This window comes from Pinus tabuliformis, chromosome J, assembly GCF_031772625.1.
Source record: "Pinus tabuliformis cultivar Carrire ecotype Pingquan chromosome J, CPIR1, whole genome shotgun sequence".
NCBI lineage: Eukaryota > Viridiplantae > Streptophyta > Pinopsida > Pinales > Pinaceae > Pinus > Pinus tabuliformis.
The window spans coordinates 109,381,214-109,396,784 of NC_142295.1; the positions used below are offsets into that span (position 1 = coordinate 109,381,214).

The window sequence follows — 15,571 nt, forward strand, 5'->3', positions numbered from 1 at the left end:
CATGGAGATTATCAGTAAAATGACATGGTTTACATGAATAATCCATGTTGAAAAACAAGGGATCAAATGGATGATAGAAAGAGATTTCTGCTCAAGAAAATTAAGATGAAAGAAGTGGAGTCGCCACTTGAACAATAAATCTGATTCTAAGATCCAAGAAGTAATCAACAAACAGATATGCGGCAAGCTTCTTGTCTGGGAAAAATAAGAAAATGGAGTCGCCACCCAAACAAGAAACACACCGAAGAAATGCTGATGATATGGCGAAAAATAAGGCAATAAAAGATCCAAATGATAACCCCAAAGTTTGAATCTGCCAGCTCAAATGAGAGATGAGAAAGATGAGAAGATGAATGTCGATGAAACTCCAGGAACAGAAAAACTCTGTCCCTGGCAACGGCGCCAAAAAATGTTGTCACGCGGATTGACACGACAACCCTCAGACCGGGGGCTGTCACTCTGATCCCCGATCCCTCCGTTTAAGCCTGTCTCCCGCGGCTAAGGGGGGTAGTCCCTGTGAGACGATGAGACCAACTGTCGACCAGTTGGTTGGGAGACACGAGATACGATATAAAAAGCACTCGATGGATTTGATTAATTTAGCAGACCAGTGCCTTAAGAGATTGTGGTTAAAACGATTACTTGTTAAATGATATAAAAATATGGACCATGAACAGCAATCATCTATCATCAGCTAAATCACAATGCTCTTAGAATGACCAAAACGATATCCAGCAATTGAGAATTTTCAAAAAAATGAATGCTTTAAACCACCACGAATCATAAACCATTAACCAGATATCAATTTCGCATCTCGACTTGAAAATTTAGATCTCAGCATGAAGATATAACATGATAATTCCCGAGAATAACTGAATCCGACAAAACAGAGAATTTTCCAAATTTTTTTATACTTTTTCAAAATTTTAAAAGATTTTTTTTTTTTTTTTTAAAAAAAACAAAAGTTAAAAATGAAATCTAAAAATTAATCTAAAACTAAACTATTTAAAAATAAAACTAAATCTAAAAAATTTATAAATCTTTTTTATTTTTTTCTTTTTCATAAAATTGAAATCTAGACAAAATAAAGTCCTAAACTAAAATAATAAAAGATTTAAATTACAAACTAAACTAAAGTTATAATCTATTCTACACATAAACCAAACTAAAAGAAACATAATCCTAAAAAACTTTAAAATCTAACAGAATCAAAATTTAACCGGAACTATACGCTTAAACCTTTTTTATTTTTATTTGAAATAAATAAAAAATCTAAAGTAATTAAAGTGAAACTAAAGTCGAAAACGCTTTGAAAAAGAACCCTAGCCGTCCTAAAAAATAACCACGCAAACCAGAATATTGATTTATTTGTCCGCACGCATAACTCACGCCAACAAAACTTCACGCAAAAAAAAAAAAAATGCAACAGTCTTACGCATACAAGATGGAACCCTAAACGACCCACGGAAAACGCTGGCAAACAATTATCAGGGAAATAAGCAGCTTGATATACTTACCATCCAGCAAAGATTGAGTAATTTGAATCGATTTTGAATTATGTAAATCTCACCTTGCAACCACGCGAGTTCAATAGCAGAATGTTGTTCAATGGAGTACGCAGGTCTCAAAGGGATCATCCAGCGCCCACGAGAGAAAACCGGTTGTTTATGCTGAGCCTTTCAGGTAACTCCTTCAAATACACGCCTTGATTCTGACCCTTGGTTTATCTGGCAAATCGAAACGCGAATTTTTGCAAATGCGTACAGGTGACAGCGGAGTGATTTACCAATTGCTCAAGAATTGCTGTATCTTGGCGTTCATATGGTGCACTGGAAATGGAGTTGGAGCGCCCGACTGAACCGATTTACCTGAGCAGCGTGACAGAATCGGGGTTGAATGGATTTTTTCCAGTGGAAACGATGCTGCCGGCGTGAATGAGATCTGCGTTTTATGTTTGCAGGTGCCACGTGTGGAACGATTTGCAAGAATGATTGACTCCAGATCTGCTGCCTGAATGAAACTGGAGGCTTCACGAAATATACACTTCGTTGTTCACTTGAACGCTGGGCGTAATGAGCAAATGATTTGCCCAGTCAATGCCCTGTGTCCTCAGATCAGCTAGATAAGTGAATATCCGTTGTTTGGCCCGCAAATGATCTTCTGACCTGTGTAAAAAGAAACGAGTTTTTGATTTGCCGGCGGACAGAGAGATCCAAATGCTTGCAGGTGGAGATAGATCAAGCTACGTGTATAGCATCCAATCAAACGAGTGCCTGAGATAACACGATAAGAAGCTGCCTTAGCTGCATGGGAGGTGCGTTTGTCTGCTGACAGTGTGAAGAACTTCAGAAGATTTTCTCAAAACCCTGTTCCTGCAATTAAAAGAAAACAAAACCCAAATAAAAAAAATCTATGTAAAGCAAAAATTTAAAACCCTAGAAATGCTGATTAATTTACAGATTTGGCCCCTTAACAGCCAGATTCAGCAATAAGCACGAGATATTTTAAAGAAACAAAGATTTCAGATTGTCACTGTGAAGAACTTCAGAAAATCTCTCATGCAACTTAGAAAAATAAAACGAATGATAGACCCAGGATCAAATCCAACTGGGCTCAGCAAAAAATGCTTGCGGGAGTTGGCTGGTTCAGCCGAGAACTTCCCCGAACGCCCACAAAATTTCCTTCAATGATGTTTTCTGCACAGCTCAAAACAAGCGTCAATAAAGAGGGCAAAAATGCTACTGGATCTCAGAAGGTAATGGAGATACCTGCCATTACTTCAGAAACCCTAACGGCACTCAAACCCCAGCAAGTGAACAAGATACCTGTGCTCACAATACTCTACAAAAAGCTATTATTAACGGCTGAAAATAACATATGCAGAAAATTTAAACAATCTCACAGCATTCCAAGAGAGTAACACCAGCAAGATATGGACCCCAAAGTCTTCTTTTATTAACCAGAAACAGATTTACAAGAGAGCTTCTTCAGTACCAGACTCACAGATCCAATGATCTGAAATGACCCCTAGCACCCTATTTAAAGGAAATGATCCCAACGGCTAGTTCGAGTGATCCATGTAGAAATGATCTCGACCGTTGATGAGGATCAAGACATCTCTTGATCTCATCCGTCGATTTATTCACTTAAAATATTATTATTTTATTAGTTAGGGTTTTTGCTTTATTTTTTTAATTTTTTATTATTTTATATTTATTCATTTTTTAATTTTTTAATTCATTTTAAAATGGATCATCGAACTAAGCCTTCGGAAACATCACCTAGGACCTAGGACTTAGGACTCATGAGGGGATTTAAAACATTTTTCGACCCTCAGGACACATTACATCATGACTTTTACAATTTACATCTTAAGGGAGAAAACCCCTTTAACATAGACCCTCACAAATCACCCAGTTCTGCGACACAACTATAATCTAGCAGAGCAACACACTAGGATTCTCCTAAAATTCCAATGACAAAATCCATCCCGGCTTTGGGGTCAGGTTTGAAGGAAAACTCTGCCGATCCATGGATCGGTGAGACTACCACTAGAAAGTTAGGTCCACCTAGGCAATTCACATACACGACTCATATCTGCTAAGATTATTTACAATTAATACATGCAGACTGGGTTTACAATTAGATTGATCAAGCTGCTGATGACTGCTGGATGGCACGGACACGCTGATCAGGTGATGCCCCTTTCTTGCAAAGAAAAAAGGGGGTGTACTGCATGGGTAGTTGACCGGTAGAGGTCAACAAGCTTTATAGGAGAGGGAAGCAACTCATTAAATTCATAACAGGACATACAAGGGTAAACTACTTCTATGGCACTTACTCCAAGTTGCAATTGCTTAAACTTGCAAAAACAAGATTTAACAGTTATTACCTCGCCTTTAGGCGGCTAGTGAAGGTGAGACAAGCCTTAACTAATATGGTGTGTGTTGAATCATGGGAGGAAATTAACAATGATAGAGATGGTGCTAATGTAGCCAAGGACACTATTCTTGACATGTACTTTTCGTCACAGGTTAAATATGTTTTGCAATTCACCAAACCAATTTATTACATGACCAAGTTTGGAGATTCAGATTGACCAATAATTGGGGAGGTGTATGAGCAAATGGATAGCATGTTGGGGCAGATTAAAGACATTGTTGAGCCTAGAGATATCACCTTGTACAATTATATTCGTGCAGAGGTGGAAAACCGATGCAAAATGTTAAATGTTCCATTGCATGCATTAGCATATGTTTTGACACCTAAATACTATCACCCATCATGGCTTTCAACACCATCACCTGGGGGGGCGGGGGGGTAAGCAGGAGAAACCACACCAAGATCAAGAGGTTCACAAAAAATATATGATTGCATTGAGTAAATTAGTCCCTGATGAGGAGGAGGCTGCCATGGTACAAAGACAGTTGAGCAACTATACGCTTAACACTATTCCATTTGGGAGCATGCATGCAATTAGAGATCAAGAGACTTTTTCTTCTCTTGAGTGGTGGAACATGCATGGAGGAGCTACTCCACTTCTACAGATTTTGGCATTGCGGGTGCTATCACAGGTGGTAAACATTTCTTCTACAAAGAGTTGATGGAGCTCTTATTCTTTCATCCACGGTGTTAAAAGGAATAGGTTGAGTTTAGACCCGGCAGAGAGCTTGGTTTATGTTCATTACAACTTGTGATTGTTGTCCCATTACTGTGATGATGCAAAGACTAATAAAGACCCTAAGATTTGGGACAAGAATCCAGAGGAGCCCAATTTTAAGGATGGAGTGTTGCGATTAGAGCAATTAGAAGAGGATGCTCTTATCTACGTATGTCCATTGTGGTATGAATTTTGCTTATAAAGCATTTCTCTAATTCCTGTTTTTTATTTTTTTTTGTTAACTAGTGGTTTTTTTTGTATGAATTTTTTGAGTGATTCCAGGATGATGATGATCAAGTTGAGATGCCACCCCCATCTGGTCCCTTGGTTCCCAGGTTCCATGGTTCGACACCAACAAAAAGGGGTTCGTCATCATCAGTTTCAGTGCCACAACTTCCACAGGCACCATCTTCTTCATTGCCACCACGTGGAGGCCCGCCGCCACGTTCTCTTCGTGGTGGAAGGTGGAGAGATTAGTAGATATATTCACAATTTATTACTTTTGTCATAGATTAATCATTAAACTTGTAGGTTTGTGAATTTGAACCTTTTTGTCTTGGCGGTGACCAAGTGACCTATTTTGTAAACATTTTTATTTGAATTTTGGACATGACAAATGTTGACAGTTGGTCACTTGCTAGATAAATCATAATATGCTCTATGCTTTATGTTTTAGAATATGCTTAAATGTTTTATGTTTTATAATATGCTTAAAAATTTGATGTATGTTTGTAATTGCTAGAATATAGATGGTTGATGCTCGAATAATTAATCTTTGATGTACATACTAGTAACTACAATGGAATCACGGATACCATATTTATCTTGATTTATGTAAAAATATGCATGTTTTCATGTCTTCTACAACTAATTTGGTATTTGGCATGCTTGTTTTGAATATAAATGCAAAAACTATATATATATATATATATATAGCAAATGCTTCCGTAGACGCTTTGCTTCCTAGATTTTTGGAAAATGATGCTTCTGCGTCCCCACTTCCAAAAAACGTCTATGTTTCGTCCCCGCTTCATGCAACATTGATCTCTACTCATGGGTGTTATGGTCATAGATATTCCCGATGCATGGGGAATGCTTTTGTCTAGGAAATGGGGTGCTACTGTTGGTGGTCAACTCCAAATGGACTTATCCTATGTCACCATCCCACAGTCTGATGGAACTCTATTTACCCTTTATAGAGAACCCATGTACCCTACTCACGTGGTAAAACCAAGACCCATCCCTTATTATAAAATTCCTGAGGCCAAGGAACCATCCCCTATTCTCCCTTCTCAAGAGGTTTATATCCTTAAGAGACCCAATCACAAGACGAACAAGAGGTGGAAGCCCAAAAGAGAATACAAGGTTGGGGATGTGGTCTTGGTAGATAAAAACCCTGTGCCTATCAAGATTCATGGAAAGGTCGAAGAAGATTATTATTACATTGCCAAACTTAATGACAAACTTTGGCCACAACCGGTCAAATTGAGTCATATCACCCCTTTCCTTGACACTTGACATTGTATCATATGCATGTTAGGGTAGGATGCATTGCATGCTGATTTTCTCATTAGAAATAACATCATATGATATTATCATCATAGACTAGTTGCATTTAGATTAAAATTGCATTTAGAATAAATTTTATTTTCTTGTTGATTTTATGGCCTAATACTAAGCATGGGTGATCATAAGACACCACAAAAACATGTTGCCTCGTGTGCTTGGTCTTTGATATGTGCAGGTAACAGGTCTCTGGTCCAAAGAGATTTTTGGTGTTCTCATGACCTCCCATTCGAACATGTCTGAGAGCTCATGTCCCAGTTAGAGCCAGATGTTACCCACCACCTATGGGTAGTATCCATAGGAGAAAAATTTTCTCCAAATGGTCCTCAACTGGAAGCTAGCAGCCCCTTGCAGCCACCAGATAGCTCGATGTGCCACTATCTTCGCCACCTAAGCCAGCCATGTGGTCCCTCGCCCATCTGTTATGATCATATGTTTGAAGGTGGGCCTCCTGACCCGAAAGGTATGGCTTTTCATTAGTGTAGTTCAGTAATTCTTTTTACTTTTCATGGACACTTATGGGCATGAATTGGTGGGGGGATTCAGCGAAAAGAGTGGCTAGGTTTGTACTCTTGTCTCCTCTACCCAATTTGGTGTTTAGCATTGTATCCCAGCCCCATGGGATCTCCTTTCCTGGCTACTAGCTCTAGGGTGTGCACTACATGAGAAACCTCGATTTTGGTTGCGTGGTCCCGCTCCCCGAAACCATATACATCACTCTTCTTTGCTCATTCTAGCCCCATTCATCATTTTTCCCATCCGGGTCCACATTTTCCCAATGGATCCACAAAGGGTTAGCCTCTCCCTCCCCTTGTCCACACTTTGTGTCGGGCTTGGAACAATGCCCCGGAGGTTGATGCAGCTAAAAAAGAAAAGAAAAAGCATAATTTGGCCCCTCTCAACAAGACATACCACAAAATGCAAACGATGGTCGGCACATACAAATTTAGCACGTGGGCAAAAGCCAAGCATAAGCTCTACCCATTACCAATGGCCATCACCCTAGTTCTTATGGGCCCTAGATGAGCCCCTACCACATTAAGGAAACCATGATTGTCCCAACCCCTAGTGAGCAACGAACTGCCCCACCTTAAAGGGGGTATCTATTGCTATATCCTACACATCATGCTCTCATTCCCTGGAGCCCCAAGTAGTTATGAAGAAAAATCAATCAAAGGCAAAAGGCATATGAAGAAGGGTAGAAAAACAAAGGTCGGGATAACTTATGTACCATTATTTCTCCCACCTACACTCATATACCCAACTGTGGGCTTCCCCTATTATAGCTACCCTTGTACCATGGCATGCGGCTTGAAGCTTTTCATTTGATCCCCATTCCATTCCATCATTATATCACATGCCACCTACCACTTGATGGATGTACCATGGGCATGTCACCCCCTTTAAAGGCTGAAACCACCTAATACGATCCTTAGTTAACCCCCTTATTAAGCTTGGAGACACATGTACATGCCAAAGCCCACTATGGAAGGGCATGCCTTTATGAAGTGTCCATTTGATTACATGATTTCTAAGCTCTTTTACTTTATTATTCTAATGATTTGTTTCACTGGAGGGCAAGGGGACGCATTGGATCTTATATAGGATTGCAAGTGGGTCTCCATTTGGGATTTGGTCTCCATATACGAGGTCCAAGCCCTCCAGAGGGTCACATTGGTGTTATTTTTTATAGCATCGAATGTGTTATAGCCTTAAAATTTTGTGGAGAGGCTAGAATACCCCAAAAATTGTTTCTGGAAATTTCACCTAGAAATGACTTAATTAGATTATTAGTCAGTTTTTAAATATTTCCTAAGTCTAAACTTAGGGAATATAACTAATTAATCAGAATTAATTCAGTTAAGGTGTGAATGTTTTAGAAACTCACAGAGATCGAATTCAAGGTAATCCTAGCCATCGATTGAGATCTAATCTTGGTCATTGAAGTCTCAACAGAGGATTATAAGAAAAGGTCAATGGGGCTTGGAGAAATCACTTGAGCAGTTCGATTTCATGAGCTAGATCAATTTCCAGAGTAGCAGCAGTCAGTTGCCAGAGGGAGAGCTAGTGAGATCGAAGCAGTGAGAGAGGGGCAGAGACAGTGAAGCTGGAGGAAGATTTCCAGATCCAGTGAGTGCATTTGCAGAGAGGTAGAAGAGACACCGAGAGGTTGACGTAGAGCAGCACAGTAGCCTCTAGAGGCAAAGTCGATTTGCTGGGAGAGATTGAAGTTTTCAATTTCATAGGCCGGAAAGAAGTCCTAGAGTGTCAGAGAAGCATCTTTCTGGTTAGCAGAAGGCAAAACGACTTCATCAGAGTCCAGTCCGAAGCAAGTTGTCCAGCCAGTTACGCATAGGCTGACGTAGAGCTTCAAGAGGCTGAAATTCTGAAGGCAAGTTGTGCCGGGAGATTGCCTGTGGAGTGAGGAAAATTCCTTTCCAAATTTTTGCCAGTATTTCTCTGTAGGATTTCCAGTTTCGGCATCCAATTGTACTCAGATTATTTCACTGTTGCTTAATAATATTAAAACCCTTAGCTGCTGCACTACTTTTCCCAAGTTGGGTTTTTCCAGGGCATTGGTCCAAAAATAATTGTGTAAATTTATGTGTGCGTGCTAGCATTTCTTCCAGCGTTTATTCTTCCGCAGTTTTATTCGTGTAGGTTGCAGTGTGAGTTATCCAGTATTTGTAGGAAAAAGTAAATAAATTGTTAAATTTATTTAACAATTAGGAGAATAATTTCTAGTTGCTGCAATAAGATTCGGGTTTCCAAATTTTCACAATTGGCACTTGTAGGGTGAGCATAGAGAGCCATGGGTCTCCACCATAGCAAAGAGCACTTCATGGATCCCCGGTACCATTCAGTGATTGCTCGTGTTCCACCTTTTGGATGAGGATGATGTACCTGGATCACAATGCCCAACCGGCTTCACACTTGCACCATTCACTTGGAAAATGTTCCAGGGTCCAAATGAGGATGTGTCTCACTACGGGAGACAAGGGAGGGCTTATCTCATCATCCTAGCTCTTACAGATGGTTTACACACATTATTCACCCACTTGGGGACACCACATGTGACATGCTTGGATATCAAGGGGCCAACCCCTTATTCACTATGTTTGGAGTTTATTCTCTCACCTTGGCACACTTTGGACTCCACTAGGCCTTCTCAATGGCCCAACGACTCATCATGTTTACTATTTTTCCCTCTTGAGAGGTTTATTTTTTTGTTTTGAGCTATCTTGTGGGCTTGTCACCAAGGAATGTTATTGTTGCACATTATTTTACTATTTTTGGGGCTTATTTAGGCCTAATTAGGCAAATCGAACTCTTTAGAGAGGAAATTAATTGATGAGAGGCTCATTCATTCCTCTCATCATCACTTGGATTGGATTAGTATCTCTTGAGAGATTTTCGCACTTGTTGTTGGGATGAATTTTTGGAGTTTTCTTGATGCACTATGATGTTTGGATTTTCGCTATTGTCTTTGGAGCTTCTTTCTAATGTGAAGTTGATGAATGGATATACTCTATCTCTCATGTAAGTGAACTTTTAATGCTATTCTTGTTATCTTACTTGTCAAATGCATGTATATTGTTATCATTATTCTTGTATGGGTTAATGTAATGTGAAATTCTTCTAGGACCTTGAATAAGTGATTTAATGCATGCATTGCTCTTTAAGGGATTGGGTGAATATTCCTAAAGGAACCTATTAGGTTGAAAGACCTCGAAACTTCATCTCCTTTGCAAATTTGAAGTATAAATCCATATTAACCTAGTTGTTGCCCTTGGAGAGGCTAGCGAAGGTCAATTAGGGCTCCTTAGCTCACAAAAATTCTCGATCTATGTGTATCTTGACTCCATTAATCCCAAGAAGCAAGGCACTTGCATCCCATTGTTGGTCAAATTTATCTTTATTTTCTTCATTTTTTCAAATTCTAGCCCTAACCCTAGAGGGCCACCTAGGGCATCAACCAAAATTCCTTCTAGCCATCCAAACCTCTTGAATTTTGGTCCACTACTGCGTTGGACTTTGCTCAAGAGGTCCTCCAAGTTTAAAGAGAATCCGACAGTGGAATCTTGAGCTATAGCAAGCCCTAGCCATGAGACCATCTCTTTCCCTAGGTTGATTTGGGTTAGTGTCCTCACTTACAAGCAGGAAGGCCAACTTCTAAGTGGCATAACTTTCGCATAAAAACTTTGATTGACGTGATTCTTGCGTTGTTGGAAAGGTATTTATGTGTAGAACACGAAAAAAGGTGATGCGCAAAAACATCAAATTTTTACCCCAACAAAAATGTCATTTGATGCCTCAAAATGCTCCTAAAAGGATTCAGACCCCAATTTGCCAAACTGGATCTCGCCGGTGGAAATGGTCCTGAGAGTAGATTCCTCCGCTTTTTCCACTCTAAAATAATTGAAATGGATGACAAACAATATAATGATCCAATCCAAATCATTATTGATGGCCAATTGTGGCACACCAATAGGAGTGAGTTTCTTTCTAGCAATTTCCCAATGTCATTCTCCATCAATATCAATGTTATCCTTTCCTTTCAAGGACCGTAGTTGGGTTCACCCTGCAACCAATCTTCAAACCTCAACCCGATTGCATCCATCCCTTGAAATCGAGTACTTAACCAAAGAAAATTTGTACTGCTAGAAATCTATCTGTTGTAAACCTATATGAAAATTTTGATCTCACTTTTCTCATAGTTTTATTGCTCTGATACCATGTTAGTTTCTTGAATACTAGATATGATTTATATCCCAAGCAATTTTTTAATAACCAAAAATATTATTTAACCCAGTAAATTATTTTTTGAAATTGCTAAATAAAAATACATCAATATCTTAACAACAAATTTGACAGCAAAAGCACAATACAAATTCAATAACACAACAAAAAGTATAAACCCTCCAATTTATCCTTCACTTTCAATTCTCAAAATAAATAAGGTCTCCCTTACAAGATAATAGGCCCACATAGAAATACAATTTTTTTCACAACAATAGAACATGGAAAACTTGGCTTCCTGAAAAACCCCGAACTGGACCCACACGCATCTTTCCTCTATCCTAGCCATCACACGTGTAGCCCGCGCACTGTACTATTCAAACATGTGGCTTGAACTCAACCTTTTTGTCACACATGCAGCCTTCCCACATAAACCCTTAGCTCGTGTGACTCTCCTGGAACTATATCTCGCTCCCACGTGTGGCGCTCTGCAAATACAGTGCTCAGTGACTCTTCTGGCCTCAACCTCCACTAAGTTTCCTTCTATGGAAATTTTGGCTACAAACTTTCCTTCTCTTTAGCCTTGAGTCTCCCACTCTTCACATGAAAAAATATCTCTCTCAAATCTGCCAATCACTTACAATTGTAATGCATCTTCCTCATTCCCTTACGTTGTCTTTATAATTTTTCGTTGAGCTATATCTCAAAACCTAATCCCCAAAGTGATGGATGGCTAGGATTAAATCCTAATTCACTTGAGATTAATGGTTGAGATTAGATCTAGATCGCTAAAGATAACAATTCACTTTTCAAGAGAAAACCTTAGCCCAATAGCCAACATTAATCAATCAATCAATTGACACTCACTCAACATGAGCAAGCTCCTAGGAAGGTCTTGGACTACTCTTGCATGCTTGACACTTAGCCTATGTAGAAGTACTTGTCCACTGCTATAATCATCAATATGAACCAGGCTATCAGATAGGGTATCTATATATTGTACATTCAAATCACTTGGATTTCACCCCCAACAATCCTATTTTCGATGATGTCTTTCGACCAGGAGCACTTTTTGGAGTTGTGTGATGGCATGATCATTCAACCCTCTTATACACAAACATTGGATGCACTTGCTCTCAATCCCTTTGGGACAACTCCACATTGGCTCCCTTCGTCTCTGAGTAGAGACAAATTACAATATATGACAATCTGATAGGATCTACCAAGTGTGCCATCTTTAGGAGCCAAAGATGGATATACACTTCATATTTTAGTGCCCCCTATACTATGAGATCAAAGGATGTTATCACTACCTCTATAGGAACTTAGGAGGTTCCCTCTCTACATTCTTCTGGTAGTAGGATCAGAGATGCCTAACCACAGATCTCAACTCCTGCATGACATGCCCTGCCTTGGGATGACCAAAAAGATTACCTCATACTTCCATGTTTCTCTATCAAATCATAGCAACAAATGATAGGTAGATTTCTAGAGTGCACTAGACAGTAGGATGGTGAGACCTTGAGTTTCTCAGGCCAAGGAGATTGGTTTGGAGGTGTCGGTTTGCACATCAAGCCACACATCCTTAGAGAATTAGCAAGATCAACTCCATATGGATCCAGAGTATAGTGCACTCCGCCCATTAGACTACTTCCCAAATCCAAAGGAGAAACCAGAGATCCATTCATAGTTTTGTTCTTCCAACTTCGGATGTTAGGAGAATCCCTCACTCGTACATCCTCCCCTAGATCATTCATCCAAGCTCCTCAATGATTTTAGAAGACTTTGATAGCGAACCAATGCCCAGCTTGCCCCCCTCATCCTCGACCATCAGACTCAAGAGACCTTGACATCATCGACCCCATTGTCTAATCTCCCTCTCTCATTCTCTCTCTTGATAGGTTCTTGGGTTGCGTTGTCCACTTTTCCAATCTTGGACAAACTCACTTAGTGTTTTGTATCACCATACCTTTGTCATAGTTTTATACATATGTTCTGATGTTATATTTATGTATATTTCTTTCTTTTTATTATTTGTGGCATTTTCTAGGAGTTGCATTGACACTCCCACATTGTATTCATGTTGGTTGTACTCTTTAGTCCCATTGACCTAATTTTGTGGTCAATTATTAGACATTAATAAAATTATATTGTCTTATCTTATTTACTTTGCTTTGGACCTTGATGAATGACACATGACAAGTCAACCATGAGCAGGAAAACTTTTTATGAATAATGGAAGTGAATGAGAAAGATGTAAAAGTTTCAAGTACGGTTTGGAATATGAGACACATTAGATTAACCTGATTTCTAGTAGTACAACCTGACTCAAGAAATGATGACACTTTAGATAAGGAGAGTTATGTCCCCCATAGCATGACAAGGAAAAATAATAAAATTGTTATCGTTATGAAGCGATATTAGATGATAGATCACACCCAATGTTTCCCAAGTTCACAACCAAGTATGAAACTATAACACCATGTCTAAGTATCAAACCCATACACAAGAATATAGCATAGCAAGTGAAGCAAAACAAACTAAACGAAAGTACCATGACCATGACCAGGAAATCATGACATACCATTTGCATGTGAATGTATTATCTAAGGTGTAAGGGAAAGGCACTGATATACCATGGCTGAGTCATTTGGAATAATTGAGGAGTGACCTGAGGCAACATCATCATATATCTGAAGAAGAACTGGAAGAACAAGTTTGAGTCAAAGGATATGAGCAAGAGAGTCCATGCAAGCAACAACGCCACACCCCATGAGAGGGTAGCCCTAGAAGTAGTTTCCCTTGAGGGCGCAACACTGTAAGTTTGCTTTTGACACAAAGGTTAGCTTTCTATCAGCATGTTGTGCTATGTGGTGTGATACGGTAATGCTATGTGGTGTGAGGAGGTATGTCGCCAGTTATTGGCCAGGGGAGCTCTCTGTTGATTAAAGATACTTAGGTTTTACACTCTGTAGCCTATTCAAATTTTATTTCAGCACTAGTATCTCTTCAGAAGAGGATATCAAGTCCATTGTATACATGCTTCGATTCTTTTGGTATGCTGTTTGTTATACTTTTCTATAAATATAAAATATATCTTTCAAAAAATATTTTCTGGTCGAATTTCCATCCACAAAAGTTGTAACACTTTGATATTTTGTGAATAGCTTTATTGTGGATGACCCGAAAGACGCCTAGTTAACATCATGTTTTTTCTTCTCGCTTGGATTCCAAGTTCAGAGGACAGAAATGCCAACATGCGACTGCTACTGGATTTTTATTTCTCAGTGGATTCCAATAGCAGATTTTGCTTGCATTTAACTGGAGCAATATGGCAGACAGAATTGAGGAGTTAGGTATAACTTATAGTTTTTAACTTTTTATCGCTACTTAGCCTTTCTTTCAATACCTTGAATTATGCGCAATGGTTTCTGCTTTCTAGCCTTATTGTTTCTCTTGTGCAATGGTTCAACCTACAGAAGTGGAGGTTCACAAGAATTCTTTGGAATTGATATTTGGCAGTGGAATGATCTTCTCACTTTTTTCTTTTTTGACTTTCCTGTTTATTTATTTACATAAATTTGGTAGTAGAGGAAGGACGATCTTTTAACAAGTCAACATACTTTCCACGTGAGGCAACCTGAGATCAGAACACTTTGTTTCATATCTAGAGATATAAAAACATCTAACTTAGTGTATAATTAATATACGTTGAATATAAAAACATTTGATGGAAACAAGGAAAAAAAGACAAACCATAGACGATAAACATTCAATGACTGGCCAGGAGGTTCAATGTTTATAAATAGTAACAATTATTTATATTCTTATGTATTGTAATATTTTTTTATATTGATTTACGTACATGCATTAATTAATCCATTTAAGTCACGTGAATAATACACTATATTTTCCGTTTTACTAAAGCATTGTGTATCTATTATGTCTTTTCGATTGTAGGAAATACTTCTTATATTTGTCCTTGCTCTACTTTATACATTTTATGGATACATCATTATTATTCATTATTGTCTTAAATTATCTCTCTTATTTCGTCTGCAACCAGAAACGCTCTCTAAACTGCATCCAGCTAGAATAAAATCAGAAAACCTCAGTAAGAACAAGAAGAAACGAAAACACTGAAACCAGAAGTGCATTAATCCATCTCAGTAATGGTGAAAAGAAACAAGCAATAGTCTCTAACAGGTCCTAGAGAAAAGAAGAAAGGAGAATTGAGATAGTTAAGGAAAAAGGAACCACTCTATGTATGACGATATCAATAGATTTAATTGGACACTTCAGAGGAAACTTACCATGAAATCTATTTCAGCATCCTTTGCATCCTTGTACAACCTAAATACCTGCATAAGATCTGACTGTTAGATTGAAAATTTTCATTTGTAGTTCCTTTCCTAAGGTTTTAACTTTTTCCTCATAAGCCTTTCAGTGACCTTCCTAGTGCGTACTACTGCATTATTTGAAGGATGTCAAATGCAAGAAATGAACGATTATGTACCAAGGAGAGATAGGAAATGAAAACTTGAACACTTCAGAAATCAGAAAATTTCCAACGTCAAAAGCCATATTGTAATTAAAATTCATCAC

At 38.7% G+C, this 15,571-nt stretch overlaps 1 protein-coding gene across 1 annotated transcript in view; it reads right to left on the reverse strand.

Moving 5' to 3' along the window:
* Positions 1-15,571, reverse strand: part of LOC149225769 (alpha-mannosidase-like) — a 438,322-nt gene that overhangs the window by 204,354 nt on the left and 218,397 nt on the right. The window contains exon 20 of the mRNA XM_089380011.1: positions 15,280-15,327. Coding sequence (XP_089236137.1) covers positions 15,280-15,327 — 48 coding nt within the window. The remainder of the gene's footprint in view (positions 1-15,279; positions 15,328-15,571) is intronic.